At 39.7% G+C, this 19,356-nt stretch overlaps 1 protein-coding gene across 4 annotated transcripts in view; it reads right to left on the reverse strand.

The window, feature by feature from the left end:
- Positions 1-19,356, reverse strand: part of ANO10 (anoctamin 10) — a 199,433-nt gene that overhangs the window by 142,298 nt on the left and 37,779 nt on the right. For 2 of the 4 annotated variants that reach the window (XM_075921961.1, XM_075921960.1), the window contains exons 9-12: positions 17,660-17,842; positions 11,858-11,956; positions 7,502-7,693; positions 5,027-5,155 (exon numbers count right to left, since the gene is read on the reverse strand). In XM_075921961.1, coding sequence (XP_075778076.1) covers positions 5,027-5,155; positions 7,502-7,693; positions 11,858-11,956; positions 17,660-17,842 — 603 coding nt within the window. The remainder of the gene's footprint in view (positions 1-5,026; positions 5,156-7,501; positions 7,694-11,857; positions 11,957-17,659; positions 17,843-19,356) is intronic. The other 2 variants (XM_006125564.4, XM_075921962.1) reach the window with 1 other exon arrangement.

Below are 19,356 nucleotides of genomic sequence, written 5' to 3' on the forward strand. Positions count from 1 at the left end.
GGGGGGGGGGGGTCAAAGGTGAAAAGTAGAGAGGGGACAGTGAGAAGGGGAATACATAAAGGTCTTATGGATGGGCACCAGAGGCAACATGTAACTGGCTGCTCTCTGGCACCTGCCCATACTATACTCACCAGCCACCATAGCTCACAGCATGTGGCCAAAGCGATCCAGAAATGGGATGGGAGGTAGGGCCCAGAAGGATGAAGGCCTGCACGTAGCGAGAGCTGCAGACTGACTGACTACTGGGTTAACGGTCATCCCTGCACACTACATCTTTGTCTTGCCACAGCCTTGCACATCCATCCCCATCATCAATCACTGGACCCTCCCCCGACTCACTGCTAATGTGCAGGGATTTGGCCAGCTGCACCCCCCACCAGTACTAGGGGGCAGTGAATAGAAAATACAAGACAGTTTGTAAGAAAGTCAGGACCCCTGCAGGAGGTCTTAAATATAGGACTGCCCCTATAAAAAGGGGACATTGGGTCATCCTATTCATATTAAGACAAATGGTTAATCATAGAATCATAGAATAATAGGACTGGAAGGGACCTCGAGAGGTCATCGAGTCCAGCCCCCCGCCCTCAAGGCAGGACCAAGCTCCGTCTACACCAACCCTGACAGATGTCTATCTAACCTGTTCTTAAATATCTCCAGAGAGGGAGATTCCACCACCTCCCTTGGCAATTTATTCCAATGTTTGACCACCCTGACAGTTAGGAATTTTTTCCTAATGTCCAATCTAAACCTCCCCTGCTGCACTTTAAGCCCATTACTCCTTGTCCTGTCCTCAGAAACCAAGAGGAACAAATTTTCTCCTCCCTCCTTGTGACACCCTTTTAGATATTTGAAAACCACTATCATGTCCCCCCCTTAATCTTCTTTTTTCCAAACTAAACAAGCTCAGTTCATGAAGCCTGGCTTCATAGGTCATGTTCTCTAAACCTTTAATCATTCTTGTCGCTCTTCTCTGTACCCTTTCCAATTTCTCCACATCTTTCTTGAAATGTGGCGCCCAGAACTGGACACAGTACTCCAGCTGAGGCCTAACTAGTGCAGAGTAGAGCGGCAGAATGACTTCACGAGTTTTGCTTACAACACACCTGTTGATACAACCTAGAATCATATTTGCTTTTTTTGCAACAGCGTCACACTGTTGACTCGTATTCAACTTGTGGTCCACTATGACCCCTAGATCCCTTTCCGCCATGCTCCTTCCTAGACAGTCGCTTCCCATCTTGTATGTATGGAACTGATTGTTCCTTCCTAAGTGGAGCACTTTGCATTTCTCTCTATTAAACCTCATCCTGTTTACCTCTGACCATTTCTCTAACTTGCTAAGGTCATTTTGAATTATGTCCCTATCCTCCAAAGAAGTTGCAACCCCACCCAGTTTGGTATCATCTGGAAACTTAATAAGCGTACTCTCTATCCCAATATCTACATCATTGTTGAAGATATTGAACAGTACGGGTCCCAAAACAGACCCTTGAGGAACTCCACTTGTTATCCCTTTCCAGCAGGATTTAGCACCATTAACAACAACTCTCTGACTACGGTTATCCAGCCAATTATGCACCCACCTTATCGTGGCCCTATCTAAGTTATATTTGCCTAGTTTATCAATAAGAATATCATGCGAGACCGTATCAAATGCCTTACTAAAGTCTAGGTATATGACATCCACTGCTTCTCCCTTATCCACAAGGCTCGTTATCCTATCAAAGAAAGCTATCAGATTAGTTTGGCATGACTTGTTCTTCACAAACCCATGCTGGCTAGTCCCTATCACTTTATTACCTTCCAAGTGATTGCATATGATTTCCTTAATTACCTGCTCCATTATCTTCCCTGGGACCAACATTAAACTGACCGGTCTGTAGTTTCCTGGGTTGTTCTTATTCCCCTTTTTATAGATGGGCACAATATTTGCCCTTTTCCAGTCTTCTGGAATCTCCCCTGTCTGCCATGATTTTTCAAAAATCATAGCTAAAGGCTCAGATACCTCCTCTATCAGCTCCTTGAGTATCCTAACTTGTTCTTTGTGTATCCTATCTTCTAAACTTACCCTCTCTCTGCTTGTATTCACTACGTTAGGCACACCTCCAGACTTCTCGGTGAAGACCGAAACAAAGAAGTCATTGAGCATCTCTGCCATTTCCAAGTTTCCTGTTACTGCTTCTCCCTCCTCACTAAGCAGTGGGCCTACCCTGTCCTTGGTCTTCCTCTTTGCTTTTAATGTATTTATAAAAGGACTTCTTGTTTCCCTTTATGCCTGTAGCTAGTTTGATCTCTAGTTAAGTGTCTCTATTCTTTCCCAAGCCACATTCCTGCACTTGGAAAATCAGACTTCATTAGATATCACATTAATATGGCTAAACCATCTACAAGTCTCTGGGGCTGTTGTGATCCTGAAAGAAGATCAATGATATGTCCATCTTTCAGACAAAAGCTGTCTAAATGGATTCATAACATGTGTCTGCTAGAGCCTGGAAGATGTTCACCTGTCCATAGAGATTAGGGCACATTTGTTTAGATCTCAGGCATGCTTCACCACATGGCTTCATAGTACCTTCATTAATGAATTATTCAGAGATGCTACTTGGAGTTGTAGACACACCTTTATGCAACCATAATTCCCATACTTGGCTCCGTCTTTGGAGGATTACTACAAACAGTTTTCAACTCTCAAATGTCTTAGACTAGAAAGATATTACCTCACCCACTTTGTCCATATAGAAGAACTACCATTATTATAAGTAAAAACTGTTTTAAAGATGTGTTAAGGAGTGAATGATTCTGTGCTGCTTAAAGGTATTTACTTTTACTCCTTTGTTTGAAAAGTGCACTTGCAGCATTCATTCAGCATCTATCCAAAAGTGAAAGAAAAGACTTCGAATAATTCTGCTGCTGGCTGCTAGTTCAAATCATGTTGCCATGGAAGCAGATGTTGGATTGATAAAAATGGATCTGCTGATTTAAAATCACTGTTTCAACTCTTTGGAAACATTGGTTATTTTAATTCCTTTACTCTGATTTTGCTGATACTACATTTGTTCCCATAGAAACAGCAGAAAGCAGCACAGATAGTGGTTTTAAATGTAAAACACTCTTTTCACAAATGTATAAGGGCGGGGCACAAATGCATGCAAGGGTGTATGCAACTCTGCCTTTAGTATTGAATACTGACAAATGTTACTATATAAACGAATGTCTTCAATTTGAAGGATATTTGTTATACTACTCAAATAAAATCACCTTTTGGAAAAAAGAAAAGAAAAAAAATCTGGTTGCTTGGCTCTAGCTGAAATGTACAATGTATTTAAGTTAATTTAATTTTAATCAAATACAGATAGAACTATTGGGCCAGATTCTCATTTACAACATATACACATACTTTGTTTAGTGACAGTTAAGGCTGAATCAGGACACCTCAAAATCTAAAAAGCACAGAAATAACAAATTAAGGGAGAAGTCTCTTGCATACCTTGCCTCTTTCATATTGCCTAACACACTCATAATAACACTCCAAATGCCATTAGGCTTTCACTTCCATCTCCAATAGAGGAATACATACCAAACAGCAATATATGCTATATATTTATCAATCATTAAGCGTATAACCTTAAAACAACCACCTCAGATCCTCTTTTAAACCAACGGATAGGCATATCTGACACATTTGGAACATTTTTCTGCCTTAATGTTGCCTTAAAGATTTCTGCTACAGAGTGAATTTGATGGGTGCTATTCCTTGACTATTTTTAGAAGTTGAGTTCGTGGTTTTCGTCAATAAGGATGAGATCTGACAGCGAAGGTGAGATCTGATCTCATGTTCTCTCATTCCCAGCCCAAAAAAACTTTCCTCTGAGCTCAGAAGTATTTGATAAAAAAAAAAAAATCAGTGAGTCAATCAATCACACTTTCTATTTCTTTTCCTTGCAGTCAATGAGCAGACATGCTACCACATCACTGCTAATTACAACAGATTCAGTTTGGTGCATTTCTTGTCAGTAATTATTGTGGTGCCTATAAGTCAACCTAATACACTTGAACCTCTTTAATCCAGCAACTTTGGGAAACAGGCTATGACGAATTATGGAATTTTCTAGACTATGGTTATTCGCCATAATGAAAGGTAAACAAAGTCTATTACTAAAGCTTTTATATATACAAACCATTATAGAGTACTGTACATGTATAACATATAAGATACATCCTTAATGCACTGTATTTAAACTGTTACTGGGGTTGGGGTCTGGAAGGGAGGGAGGAAGTGTGAAGGGGATGGCGGATAGGCATGAGGAGGATGGGAATAGGATACTTACCTGGTGGCCAGCTCCTGGCAACACACATGTCTTATCTCTCCTATGGCTGGTCCCAGGCACTGTCCATGCTTCTGTGGACATGATTTGCAGCCAATCAAGAGCAGTGATGGAAAGGCCTCCAGACATGCACTCTGCTGTGCTGCCATTCTCAGAGCTGGGTGAGAAGGGTACAGCAGCATGCAGAGCTGCTTCCTCCTCCTCACGCAAGGCAGAGTCTGTGGGGTGAATTCAGTCTGTGATGATTTGGAGTTTCCCTGCCACCACAGCAAGGAGCTGGTGCTGGCGCTTCAGCCACACAGGAGTCTGAACCATAGATATTACCAGATCACAGACACCCAGATTAAAGAGGTTCAAAGTAAATAGGTCAACTTAGGTTTGTAGTGTAGACATACCCTAAGTTTATTCTTGCGTTAGTACTATGAAATCCTGCTTGAAATAATGCAACATATTCATAATACTTTTGACTATGTGGCAGAACACAGGGATAACATTCATAGTAGATAAAAGCACAGAGAATACAAAATATAATCTAAGAGCAAAATAAATACATAAATAAATAAATCCATTTTCATGCTAGAATTTCCATTTCCTGGTACATAAGAGAAAAGGATGTGATAAATGAGATATTAGAAATTCCAAGTGATGTAAATGGCATTTGTTATTTAAAAAAAATGCAGATATTTAAATTTCATACTTACCTCCACTAATACCACAATCAAAATAAGATCCGTCTTTGACTCAGAAAAAAGTGCATTTACTTGCGGAGACAATCCAATCAGTGCACAGTTAGTAACTACTGATATAACGCTCATAGTTTCAAAAGCCAACTGAAATAAAACAAAAATGGAGTATAATTAGCTCCAACATGTCTACTTCCCCCCTGTCCTCTTGTGATTAGGTTTTTCCCACATCCACCAGATTCTGACAGACCAAAAATGTTTACCCTCCTTTTTCCTTTAAGTTTGACTTATACCAGAAGAAAAGTTTAACAGATTCTGCCAGGAACCTGTCAACATCTCTTAAATGGATAAGCAGAGTCCACAACAACATTTACACCATCATAAAACTTACCACTGGCACTCTCCAAACTGCATTTCTACAGCTACGGTTGACTCTTCTTTTTCTTTTTTCTTTTTTTTTAAGGGGGGGGGAAGGGAATTCAGGCAGTGTTAATCGCAATGTGATGAAGCCCTAAAAGTTCTTTTGGGACCATTATATCTCATAAGTTGGATTTGAAGGATATAAAATCATCTCCCACAAATCTGGGTTAACACAAAGAAAAAAAAAGTTCTTCTGAGTAGCATCCCACTGTATGACTTTCATCGGACCCAAAACCTGAATATTCAAATGGTAATACACACTCTTACAGAAAAGCATAAATTATGTACAGTATGTTTCTACGAAAAAGTCACCTCCAATGTAATTAGTGTTAAAGAAAAAAAGTTTTAATCAGAGTTATTTTAGCATGTAAATTGGACTTTAAAAAAAAATTCTGGTGTTCTATGCTGAGGTTCTGACTGCATCTTCAGTTTCAAGTATTAGAATATTAAGTATATGAAGACATGGGGGTGATTCAAAATAAGAGTTTTAAACAAGTGGTTCTGGCAGCCAAAACATGTTGAAATAAAATGATAGTGTGTACATACACAGAATTATATGCTTTCATATGTACACCTAGTATTTACATATGCACACGAGCAAGGTGACTGTCTGATTATGTGTGCTTGTTCACAGGTATCTGATTCACATGCACATAAATGGATATGTATGTTATTTTTGTATGTGGTAGGGACATTCTACACTCTCAAAAAAGATGAATCCTGCACTGAGGAGTTCAGTCTTAAAAGCATGCATAAAATTTGACCTATACATGAGAAATCTCCCTGTGACTAAAGGGGACTGGCAAAATGTACTGGAATCAGCAAAAACAATATTTACTATGACAACAAATAACTGATTCAGCTTGAGCAATATAATAATTCAAATGCTCTTTACACAGAATACCCTTTATCTAATATAACACCATATTCCTGCATCACACACAGTTGATTATGAAAAGCCCTAAATTTACTTTATTATAGTTAAAAAATTAAACACATTTCCACCATTAGCTGAAAAGAATGACATAAAAAGAGTGTAATAAAAAAGAAATAGTTATTAAATTCAGTAAGACTTCTCTAAGAGATCACTTATGCTGAGGAATGGAACAGTGATTTAAAATATATTAAATAACATGTTTTAAATTTACACATCTTTCAAAGACCACTAAATATCTAAGTGCTGACGAGACAATAATGTTTTAAAACTTTTGCTGATTGTGGCTCCTTCTATGGCTATGTCTAGACTGCAAGCCTCTTTCGAAAGATACTTTCGAAAGAGCCTCTTTCGAAAGAGAGCGTCTAGACTGCACGTTGAACTTTCGAAAAAGCGAAAGAGTCTGGATGCTCTCTTTCGAAGAAGCCCTATTTACATTGAAGAACGCCTTCTTTCGAAAGAGGAACTTTCGAAAGAAGGCGTTCTTCCTCGTGAAATGAGGTTTACCGCCATCGAAAGAAAAGCCGCGTTCTTTCGATTTAATTTCGAAAGAACGCGGCTTGAGTCTGGACGCAGGGGAAGTTTTTTCGGAAAAAGGCTACTTTTCCCGAAAAACCCCCTGAGTCTGGACACAGCCTATGTGGGTAGCCCTAAAGGCATATTGCAAATGTATGTACTATGCAGTTGCAGTTCAGCTTCATCTGTTGTGTTCTCTGGCATTGTAGTGCTTCTAATTATAAACTCCATCACAGGGAAGATGTTAAATAAAACTGGGTCAAACCCAGACCTCCCACTTGACACCACCTACTACCTATTTCAAATTAATTAACAATTATTACTTGCATGGAAGTCTGCAGGAAAGAAGAAGCTGCTACTTCAACTGCAATATGAATGCAATACATGTGATTCTTCCTTCCCCCCCCCCCCCCCCCAAAAAAAGAAGGAAGGTGGGGTTAAGGAATGCAACTCAGAATGACAGATGGTTGAAAACTCTATTTTACTATGGATAACATCCTAAGGCACTGAAAAGAAGTGATGTATCTAGTAAAATTACTGTTAGAATGATGGAGCAACAAGCAGCCTAAGCTTATAGAAACATACAGGTGCAAACAAATAAAGAAAAGTGAAAATCAGATTACCTGCCAGACTCCAATATTTGCTGTGAGTTCTGAAAATGGACGTTTGAAGACTCTGCACATTTTTAAAGCATCAGAATACATCTCTGTGATGTTGTTTAGCACTGCAAAGACAGCTGCTAAAGGATACACACATGAGAAAAGACTCACATAGCCAAACAACAAGAACAATTCCAAATAATCATCAAAGGTGCCCTGAAAAACAGACACAAAATAATCACATTTTATCCATATCTAAATGTAATATAAAAAGCAAGATTAACAATATGGTACCACATGCTTTCCTCTCTCCACAAAAAATAATTGTTTAGGAAGGAGCAGCAGGGGAACCCAAAGCACTTACCCTCTGAATTACTTAACTTTGGTCTAATCTGGAGTTCGTTATTCTAATCCTGTTCATGATGGAGGCAAGAGTGTTCTTTTGGTCAAAAGGACTTGCTACAATATTACTGATAAATACTTTTATTATTGGCATAAATCATAAAAACTCCAGAAACTTCAAGCAAGTTTCGATAATCAATCCTCCCAGTACCTCAGTGAAGTAGTAAACAGCTACACGCAAACCACAGTATAGGTAAGATGTTGTCATTACTTTAAACTAGTATGGCACCCTAAAAAGAACTGAGCAACAAGAAAGAAATTGCAGTGTTGATATAATAGTGTTGATCCCACATATTAGAGACACAAGGTGTGTGACATAATATCTTTTACGGGACTAACTTCTTTTAGTACAAAGAGAAAAGAAGAGTTCTGTGTAAATTGAAAAGCTTGTCTCTTTCCTCACCAGAAATTGTAGCGGTCCAATAAGAAATATTATCTTGCCTACATTGACCCGCTAAAAAAAAGGTTATAATTTCAGACTGCCCATGTGAACAATAAACAAAAGCAACTGTATGCTGATGTACATGTAAAGTTTTTCTGGTATTTCTGAGCAACACCATATTAAAATCAAAAGGCAAAGTTAGTAGTCTGTAGCCTGCTTGAGAGGACAAACACTGAAATCACAGCATGACAAGTCAGAAGCAGTTCTGGCAACTGAACAGAACACCAAATACAGTACATGTAAAAGGTGTGTTCTGGGAACATCTTCAAAATGCCCATCATCTAACCTTTAAACCACAAATTGGGATAGCTAATCAACCCTGTTCTTGTGACAGATTTCATAGGCAATTTTATAAATTGTTTCTACAAAAAATGTAATTCCTATTTAAGAAAAAATAATCTAACGCAGGACAAAATATTATATATCTTTTTTTTAAACGTGTCTATTGCACAACAGAACAGTTATGTTTGCTTCCTGACCATTAAAAGCCAGTAAATGGATTCCTTTTTAATTATTTCTTATGCAGTGTTCCCTCAGAGAGAGACATATTTAGCATATTACATTTTAAGAGGGAAACAAAGATGAGAGAGTATTTTAAAGTATTAAATGAGGATAATGAAAAAAAGGAAGAAAGCCATGGTTGGCTCCTGTATCAGTAACATAACACTTTTCAGGCTGTCTTCTGAAAGTACAACTTTCAATCTATCTACTATATAATGTATTTTCACCAGCAAAACACAAAGAGGCAGTAGAAGCCTACAAAGTCAGAGATGAGCATATGGATATGGAAGGAGGAGCCATTTAAGCTGCATTCCCCACTCAAACTCACTGTTAAGCAGTATAGCATAACTGTTCCTGATAAGCTATTTAATGTACAGATTAGACCTCAGGAGAGCTAAACTTTAAAACCCCTGAGATATATGCTCAGAAATATTTCACATTAACAAGTATGAAGTAAAATTTAGTGTTTAAGGATACTTGCCAAGTGTCACTCAACTAGAGTGACAGTAACACATTTGGCCCTGTTGTCATGCTCACTCAAACAGTGCTACAGGCAGTGAACAAAGTCTTCCTTTCAGCTCCTCCTCTTAATTACTGTAAGCTATTCCTGGAGCTGCTCCCCCAACCCATCCACACTGGTGCTAAATCTAAACTACAGCTTACATTGGTGCAACTTGTGTCAGTCAGTGGCGTAAATAAGCCACCAGTCTGAATGATACAAGTTAAATGGACGTAAGTACCAGTATAGACAGCACTATGATGGCAAGGAGAGTATCTCCTGCCAATACAGCTTCTGCCACTCACTGTTAGCCATGTAGACATGCCCTTTAAGACTATCAGTGCAGCACGGGAAGGACAGGGGTTTGAGAGAATAGTTGACCACCACTACCATTTCCTAGTCCTGAGTAGAGATGTTAAATATCAGTTAGTTGAATAGTCGAGTAACCTTATGAATTCTTATTGGTTAGATGACTATTCTATAGCCCCTGGAGGTGGGGTCAGCAGCTAGTGCACTCCGGCCTCTCTCCTTAGAAGACCCCTGCCACTCCGCACTGCTACCACTGTATCAGAGACAGCCGCGCAGGGTGCCAGCTGGTAGCCAGTCAGTGAGGGGAGCCAATTTAAAAACTAGCTCTCCTTGTGGACCCACTGCCTGTTACCCTGTGCTGCTGCCTCTGATAAAGAGGCAGCGGTGCAGGGTGGCAGCAGACCCTCTCTAGGGGCTGGTCTGAGCTCCTGGACCCAGCGCGAGCCAGAACTGTGCTGGCTACCTGCCTGCCCAGCTCCTAATATGCTTTAAATGCAGAGCTGCAGAGGGGGTAGGTTCCAGACCCATTGCAAGTCAGGACTGAGCCGAGCTGCTGACCAGCCTGCTAAAAATATTTACTAGCAAGTGGGGGGGGGGGGGGGAAGAATGCGTATAGTCTATAACATTAACCTATAAGCTTTTGCTTATCAGTTAACCGGTTAATTGACTACACTTTTACATCCCTAGTCCTGAGCACTATGTTTAAGCATAAGATGATAGATTTTCAGAAGTCTTTATACTGTATAGTAGTAGTTCAAATAGAAATCATCTCAGGGCTCTCTCCTCTCCCAACATCTGAATCTTATTTCTACGCCTTTTTTGTGAAAATTAAAAATAATCATCTCTACAAGAAAGCAAAATAAGATAAGTATTAAAGAGACATGGTGAAATTTAGTGCAATGGGTATAGCAGTTTGAGAAGGACAATCTTCCCCTTCACTCCAATTTTATATCTTCTAACTTACATAAAGACCTACACTATTAGTATTTGTCTCCTCTTTCCCCAACAGCACTTAACAGTTTTACTCTCTCCATTTTGCAGTTTGAATCTGTCTTGTTTGTTTGCTATTTCTCCAATTTTGGACCACCTGCATGATGAAATTTATGTCTCCAAAAATCCAACAAAGGTATGAAACAGTCCATGATGATGGAAATGAGCCGCTATATAACAAAGAGAACTTTGGTAAATTTACCTTTGATACTCAAGGCAAGCCAAAGTGAAGCAACTTGTATAGGAAATGTTCATTCCCTATGATGAACCTAAGGAACCATATGTGAGAGGTGTCTGTATTAAAACAGGCATTCTTCTTATTGTCAGCCATTCACCTCTAGACAATGAGAGGATGATAGATACCAAAAGTAACCATTCTGAATTTTAGCTTGCAAATAAAGATATTGAGTTGTCTTAGGTCTAAAATGGATCTCCAGTTCCCTTTCTTCTTTGGTATGGGGAAATAATTTGAGTAGAACCCCTTCCACCTATGTTATAGAAGTTCTACAGCTTCTTGAATAAGGAAGGAGACTGCTTCTTGAGAGAACATCCTGCTGTGACAGGGATCCTCGAAGAGAAAAAGAGGACTCTTAGAGGGGGAAGGGAAAGGAATCTAATGGCATAGTTTGATTATATTATATCAAATACCCATTTGTCTGCTGTAATGGCCTGCCAAGTATGGAAATAGTGGGCCATCACAACAGACAAATGGGTACCTGATGTAAGAGCAGACTTGGATAGTTTGAATGGCATCTGTTGACCTATGGTTGTCATTGGAGGAGCCATTTGTTTACTATGCTGTATCTTTTGCCTTTTTGGCAGAAGCCCCTAACAGGCCCACTGAAAGAAGAAGGAATTGGAGCACTGCCTGGAGATCTGTGGGATGTGATTGTCTAACTTCCAGCCTTGGCTGTAAATTTCTAATGACCACAGGACTGCCTTTGACTTTTTTTGTGAGTGCAAAGACGTTCTGTCTTGCTGCTGAAGAGATTATTCCCTTCAAAGGAGGCCCATACTCAACTGCTTTGTCTGAGCATGAGTTGATACAGCCTCAGTCCAAGTTTCAGAATATGCACCAGTGTCTGAGACTTGTGCCGAAGACCAGAATGCCCCCAAAAGGCTGCATACTCCCTAACTGCATTCTTCAATGCCAGTGCCGGGATGTTCATAAAAGGAGGTGGTAGTAAGGACCAAGTATCAGGTACTGGGGTCTAATTGCGACAAGGGAGCCACCTACATAAGAAGAATCTTCAGCTGCTGCTCTTTCTTTAATTGTCCTTGGTCGGAATTCCTGGCAAATCTTGCAGCAGTCTTTCTTGTGATCTTCACCCAGGCACTGCAAGCAGGAGGAGAGAGGATCACTCTTTGGGCATGTCCTTGACACATGATTGACAGATTTTGAAACCTGTCCCCGGGAAACAGTAGGGAAAAACAGGGGGGGACCCCCCGTTACAGAAACTTACAGAACCATTAACAATAAAAATGATCTACTATGGCTAACTATGTACAAGAGTTGTCAGAATCTACTTGCAAAAGCAAGAACCAAGCAAGGGGAAGTTCCAGTTTCTTACCATACCTGGTAGTAAAAAGGAACTGAGGAGGTGGCAGGTCAGCAGGATTCTATATTTTGCGCTACGAGGCTGCCACTCCACAGGGAGCACTCAGGCCAACCATACAGCCAGCTGGAAAAAAATCTTCCAGCTATTGTGCATGTGCACACACACACACACACTTGATTATAATGCACAAGAACAAGCACTCAAAGAAGAAGAAAATAGTTTCTGTCACTCCAAGCCAGAACCAATGAGGTAAAAAATTTCCCTGGTAAGGACCAAGTTAGAGATAATAGGACACTTCAAGTGATATGAAACTTTCCTTAATTTCAGAATGATGAGGGCTTCTCTCTTTTTGCATCATCAGGAGCAGATTACCAGGAGGTTTTAGTATGTTATTTTTCTTACTGAAGTGTGGCAGAGACAACAAAGCATGCCTGGCATTTGACAGTGCTTCTGATTGCTTGGTCTTGTGGTCCAGTGCTTATATTCATTCAGTGTCAGTGGTAGCACTGAGGCCATTAGTACCATCTGCTCTTTTGGAACCTACAGATCTACTGAGGCCTTCTTAGAGATGTTCAGAGATCTACAAGCGTCTCCTGACTTAGATGGTGCTGGAGAAAAGGTTCTCTCAAGGGCATAATTTCAATGCAGGGGGTCTCCCCGACTTTTTAAGAGTTTTCTGCTCTAATCTGAAGATTTATGGGAGGGTCCTTATCACTGGCTCCTGCCTGCCTTTACATCCAATATGAGCTTGGCAGCACATTTCTTGGCACTTCTACCTACTATAAATGGAGGGTTAGATGGCGGCATCACAGAATGCTCCATAAGATGTTTCCTGATTTTGTCTGCCTTTGCCTGTTCGGCTCAGCTGGATTAGGAGTGAACATACAACTTGAAATGACCTGCACGTCTCTGAGGCAGTATAGGAACTGCTGCTAGTCATCTGAAACTAGAAACACCCATGGGTAGGAGACACAGTTTTTAACATTCTTTTAAGTACCTAAAAGGTTGTTACAAGAGGCTGTGCTCTCTACCTGCAGTCCTTAATCTCTGATGATAGGACAAGAATTAATGGTCTTAAACTGTCAGGGTGGTTAAGCACTGGAATAAATTGCCTAAGGAGGTGATGGAATCTCCTTCATTGGAGATTTTTAAGAATATGTTAGACAAACACCTGTCAGGGATGGTCCAGATGGTGTGTGGTCTTGTCATGAGTGCAGGGTACTGGACATGATGACCTCTAGAGGTTCCTTCCAGTTCCATCATTTGGAACATACTAGACCTAGTATAGGGAATGAGGGAAAAGCCCTCTACCACAGATTAACTAACCATCTAACTCTAATACTATACTAAACTAAAAACAACTATTTAACTGACCTAAAATGAAATATTTACAATGTTTACTGGTTCAAAGAGAAAAAGACTCAGAGGATACTGGAGAAGTTCCATCTTGGATAATGAAGGGGCAGAGAAGAAACTAGAGAGCTATTCAGTCTTCACCTCCCTGTATAACTTTAAATTGGAGTAAAAAGAGGCAAACTGTTAACAGACACTACTGAAAAAAACACCTCCAATCTCTGGCACATGGTGTGCATACATGCCCAAAGTGGAACCAGAACTCAAGAAAGTTGGCATTTGTTATTAATAATCTGACCTACAAGGATACAGAAGACCCAAGAAATTCTGAAAATTGAAATGCTGTGAGCCAGACTATACCAAAAGCAATTAGAAAGAAATGGACTTTAGAAAAAAGGGTGTGTAAAGCACCTTTACACCTCAGAATATTTTAACTATGGTTTTCCTTCATAAGCTTTTGCTAGATGCAAGAGACTCATGAGCAGGAAACCACCGGCAAGGGTATTTTTAGCACTGCTCTGATGGCAGGAATGAGTGCATCTTTAATAAGCATAACCAGGGACAAGAACAAGAGGTGGAAATAAATAGAAAGTTAAAGAATTGTTAAATTATGAGATAGAATATACTCTCTAGACCCATGGTGTCCAACACACTAGCCACATGCAGTTATTTGGCTGGCTGAGTGTGGATACTTGGCTTGAACAATAAAGACTCAAAAACCGTTGCATTCAAAAACTTTTTAATCAACAAACAAACAAACATTTTCAGAGAATAAAAAAAGAAAATTCAGAAGATCTTTCTGAATTCCACTTCCTGTTAATTTGACCCATCTGGATGGAGACTTCTTCCAGTTCACGGAATAGCTTTAATATGCCACTTAGGCCAGAAGTCATCATGCATCATCGTAAGCTGCAGCTGGTATTTCCGGGTACTAGTTTTCCACTGGTATTTATAGTTGAAGCCTTTCTGAAAGTACTTATGAGTTCTCTGTGTGAAATTATTTGTTCTTGTATGAAGCAGTTCAGTTTTCAGGCTGGTCAGTCGTCTCCTAGCATGCATTTCAACGTGTTTCTCAAGTATCTTTAAACATTCGTTGTGCAAGTACAGTGCTATACTGATTATGCTACCTTTGAAATCTCTGTTTTTGTTCTGAATGAGTGTTCATGTGCTGGATTCTGGTGATTGCAACAGCTACAATCGGTTGTCAAAAACTTTTGAAAATAGTTTTTGCCTCAACCATTATTTATTATAACTTTTCAAAATTATTTTTCAGTTCCTTCACAAACAGAAATAGATAATTGCAGAATATGCAGGTATGAGTTTTCTTTGATTTTGCCACTTCTTCTGGCCCATTTTTTCTACTTATATAGTAAGAATCTGAAATCTATTTAGGGTGGATTTCAGTGCAGTGTTGATACATCCCATCACACTGCCCCAGAAAAGTGGTGAAATTGATTCATGTTGAAATTCGTTCTAACATGCTGTGTTACTTTTTTCAGATGCTTAACAGTTTGCTGACCACAATAAGCCTTCAATTTAAATGCAGGTTAAACACAGGTTTCTCATGGGCACACAATTAAGTTCAAATGTTGGTTGTTCAGGGACCAAAAAAAATTTTCTCTCAAAAGTTTTTTTTGGGAGGGTGGGTTGCTGGTTATGGCCATACCAAACAACAAAATCCAGTATACAAGCACATATTTAAAGAAAACAGTTTGAATTTTATTCCTGTTTTTGAAAATTTAAAAAAAACATTTCTAAGGGCAGCACAGTGATTTCCATCCAGTATATCCTATTGGAAGCAAAAACTGAGCTGATAAAATTGGTCAGCAGAAATTGGATTTTGAAAAGCAGCAGAAGGTTTTGAAGCTTTGTTCAGATGAGGATAGATTGGTAACTTAGGCCAGCTATAAAGCAGCAAGAAGCCATTCTTGGAGAAATGGTGAAGGAAATTATTCTGTCATAGAAAACTTGCTTGAAAATCATAACGAACAGATATGAAATAACACCTTGCAGAGCATTCAAAATTTGCAGCCGAGTCACCAAACAGTTGCACATCAGTTGAAAGATTTGTCTATTGATCTCAAAACCAAGTTGCATGCTGAACTTGATTAGTGTTTGGCCTACTCGTTGGCACTGGATGAGTCATGTGACATCAGTGATCCTGCTCATCTCATCTTCTGGATTTGTTTTGGAACAGAAGATTTCCAGATTCATGAAGAACTGCTATCAGTGTGTGGGTTGAGAGATCATACCCATGAATCTCATATATCTGATGCTTCCAAAAGTGTCTCAAATGATTTCAACTTGGATTTAGCAAAATTGGCTTCTGTTACAACTGACAGTGTGCCAGCTGGATTTGTCTCCCTTCTGAAAGAGCACTTACAATTTAATAAAATGAACAGCAAATTGTTTTCCTGCCACTGTACTGTGCATCAAGAAAATCTGTCTGTTCAGATGTCCACTAAAGATACTCTGAAAGACTTTATGGATACTGTGATCAAAATCATAAATTTCATTCGCAGCAATGCTCTGAACCATCACCAATTTGTGGAATTTTTAAAAGAAATTGAATCTGAGCATTCTGAAATCATCTAATTTGTCAATGTGCGATGGCTGAGATGTGGGAAGGTGCTTGAGCAGTTCCTCGAACTGCCTACTCCAATCACACACTTTCTTGCCAAGAATGGAAAGCTAGACAGTTTTTCTGATATTGAAGATAAGCAGTGGCACTCATTTGTGGTTCCTGACTGATATCACCTGTCATTTAAATGAATTCAATCTAAAACTTCAGAGAAAAGGGGAAGCTGATTTATCATATGGCCCAGCACATTCAGGAGTTCATTTCTAAGCTATAGCTATTCATCATTCAAATTAAGACAAGAGAATTCACCCACTTCCCAAATTTGCAGAATATTGCTAGAGACAGTGAATTTAAGTGTGATGACCTCGATTATCAGCATTACGTGAGATGGCTTGAAAACCTGGCAATGAAATTCAGCCAGCGTTCTGCAGATTTTGAAAGCTTCATGTTGGCATTTCGACTCATGAAAAACCCGTTTCAGTTTGACATTGCAAATTGACACGGTCTTGAGAATTAGCTTGGCATGGACATACATTTGTTTTAAGAAGATATTCTCACACTTCAAAGCCAGCTCATTCAGTCAAAAACATGAATTGGTTTTGACAATGCAGGATGCACTTTTGCGACAGAATCAGTTTGTTATTTTGAAAACTAGCGTTGACAAACTTTTTCCCATGTTTGGTTCAACATGGCTTTGTGAAGCGTCATTTCCTGTCAGGAGATACATCTGTTGAAGTATCAGTCACAGTTACGGAATGAAAATATGGAGGCTGAGTTGAGGTGTCCTGTCAGTGAAAAGTCTTTGCCTGATTTCAGAGGTTTAGCAGCGAAACAAAATTGTTAAGTGTCCCATTGACTGAATTTCTGCAAAATGTGATGATTTCTGTTGATTAAAACCAAAGGTGAAGAGTTCTGTTGACATTAAAAGACAAGAATGGGTATGTTTGGAGAGTCTCACAAAACTATTTACATTTTCAGAATAATGTGACTAGTTTCCTAGAGCTTCAGAACTGATTGGACGCCACAGCTCTAGACATATCTTTTGATTTTTTTTGAAGTGGTAGGAATTAGAACATTCGTATTCCTCATAGGATACACAAAGATATCATATACCAAAACCACTATAAGAATTTAGTGTAATCTATCTAGTTGTATCATCTCTTGTTTATTTAAAATTGTAACATGATTTTTTCAATATTCATTCACATAAAACATCTTAGACTACCTTGTGCTGGTAAAAAGTTAAGTGATCAAATATTTCAGATGTAACAACTTAACTATCCTACTTTATAATGAGACAGAACAGGTTGAAGCAGTCATGTTGGCAATTTGGCTTTCTCCATGGTTCTGTGGCTTGTTTGTATGGGATACATCTTGACTAATGCACCAAATGTTTACAGGATAGCGTGAAATTCCCTGCCTAAAATAAAATAGTTAATTATCTTCACAAGCCTCTATATTACATTCATCTAAAATTAATATATGGCCTCTTTTTGTCAGCAGTAAATTTCAGAAGCTGTACTAAAGCAGCATATATTCAACTTACAATATAAGTGCCCATTTCTTTTTCCAGGTTGACTTGCTCAAATAATGAAAGGTCAGTATCCATTTTTAAGGAGTACATCCTTTTCTTCACCTTCTTATGTCGTCTCTTTTGGAGCCAGTAAGGAAGTAAGGCTTCTACAAATTGATTAAGGATCTGTGAAGTTATCAGCAGAGTGGCCAAGCTCTTAAGAAAATTAAATAAAACATTTATTTAACAAAATTGTGATATATCTTCAAATTATTTATTATTTTGTACATTTAGATAATATTATCAAATGTTATTTATATAACAATAAAAGGATGTCTCAGGGCAGTCTAGTGGTCTAGCAATACCACAGCACACATGAGGTGGATCTAATTCCCAATTGCCATACGCTGGTGAGGGACTAGATGCTGAGTAGACAGTACACCCAGTCCACTGTGGGGAAAATGAATGCCTTGCCAATGTGTGTAACAACCCCATTGACAAAACAAACAACAGGGCTAAATGGGCTCCAAAACAAGTCAAAATACAGTCTTTTGAGACAAAGAATCACTAAGAACTAGAGTTTGGTAAAATAAACAGGGAAATGGAGGAATTCTTGTAGCTCCAAAAGACAAGCAGCTCAGAAATCATCACACCAAGAAAAACTAGCTTTTGTTTCCTCACTTTCTGTTTTCAACCTGTCTGCAGACCTTTTCTAATGTGTAGGTTTAAACTGTTGCTCACTCTACTTTTTTAAATAATTACCCACAGTGGCAGAGCTCTGGTGGTGCCCCCTGGATCCTGTGCTTCCTGGAGGATTTTTAAGATGCCTCAGAGGCTTGCAGTGACCCTCCCATTGCCTCGTCTCTCTCAGAGACAAGGATCCTCTGCTTAATGAGCTATTTTCATCATAGGCCAGCCACTAGCTTGGAGGAAAAACCTTTCTGCAGTCCAAAAAGTCTTTTCTTCTCTGGTGGCGGCCCACTGAGCATGGGAAGAATTGGGGTGAACTCAGTCCTGCCCACTTACTCTGGGTTCCAACCCAGGATCCTAGGTAGTGGCCACTCATGGGGCTCTTGCCCTTGTCCCCACAGAATAGCAGCTTCTCTCTGGGCCACTTCCCCAACCACCTCCACAGTACCTCCTCCCTGGCACCTTGAAGAAAACCTCTCCTGCTTGCCACCTCACTCTGTGCTTACGCCTCTGCTCCAGTCCATCCCAATTCTCCTTCAATCTCCTTGCCTGAGAGGAAACCTTCTATAATGGACCAGCAGGCCCTAACTGGCTGCAGGTGTCTCATTAGCCTGCTGCTCTTAATGAGTACCAGATGCCTGCCTGTCTTAATTGCTGGGCAGCAGTCTCTGGCATCTATTCAAGGAACAGGAACCTGCTCACCCAATTGCTTGAATACCTGCCCTCCATCAAACTACCGCGGCCTGCTGCCTTTGGTCTGCCACACCACAAAGACAAAAAAAAATTGTGCTTATTTGACTGTGATGTATAAAGAAAACCTGAACACTTATATGCATTTATTTTAGTTTTGTTTTAATTTCTTTTCCACTTGCTTTTCTCTCTCCTATCAGAGTAATGTCATGCATCATTCTACATCCCACAGTCCCTCCCTCCACCTGCAGACCCTCCCTCTGCGCTTAGCCACGTGGCCTCCCCCCTCGCACCTCACCTGTGCTCGGCCCAGCCCAACCTCAGGGACGCAGCTTGGGCCTAGCCTCTCC

The sequence above is a fragment of the Pelodiscus sinensis genome, chromosome 2, assembly GCF_049634645.1.
Source record: "Pelodiscus sinensis isolate JC-2024 chromosome 2, ASM4963464v1, whole genome shotgun sequence".
In the NCBI taxonomy this organism is placed as follows: Eukaryota; Metazoa; Chordata; order Testudines; family Trionychidae; genus Pelodiscus; species Pelodiscus sinensis.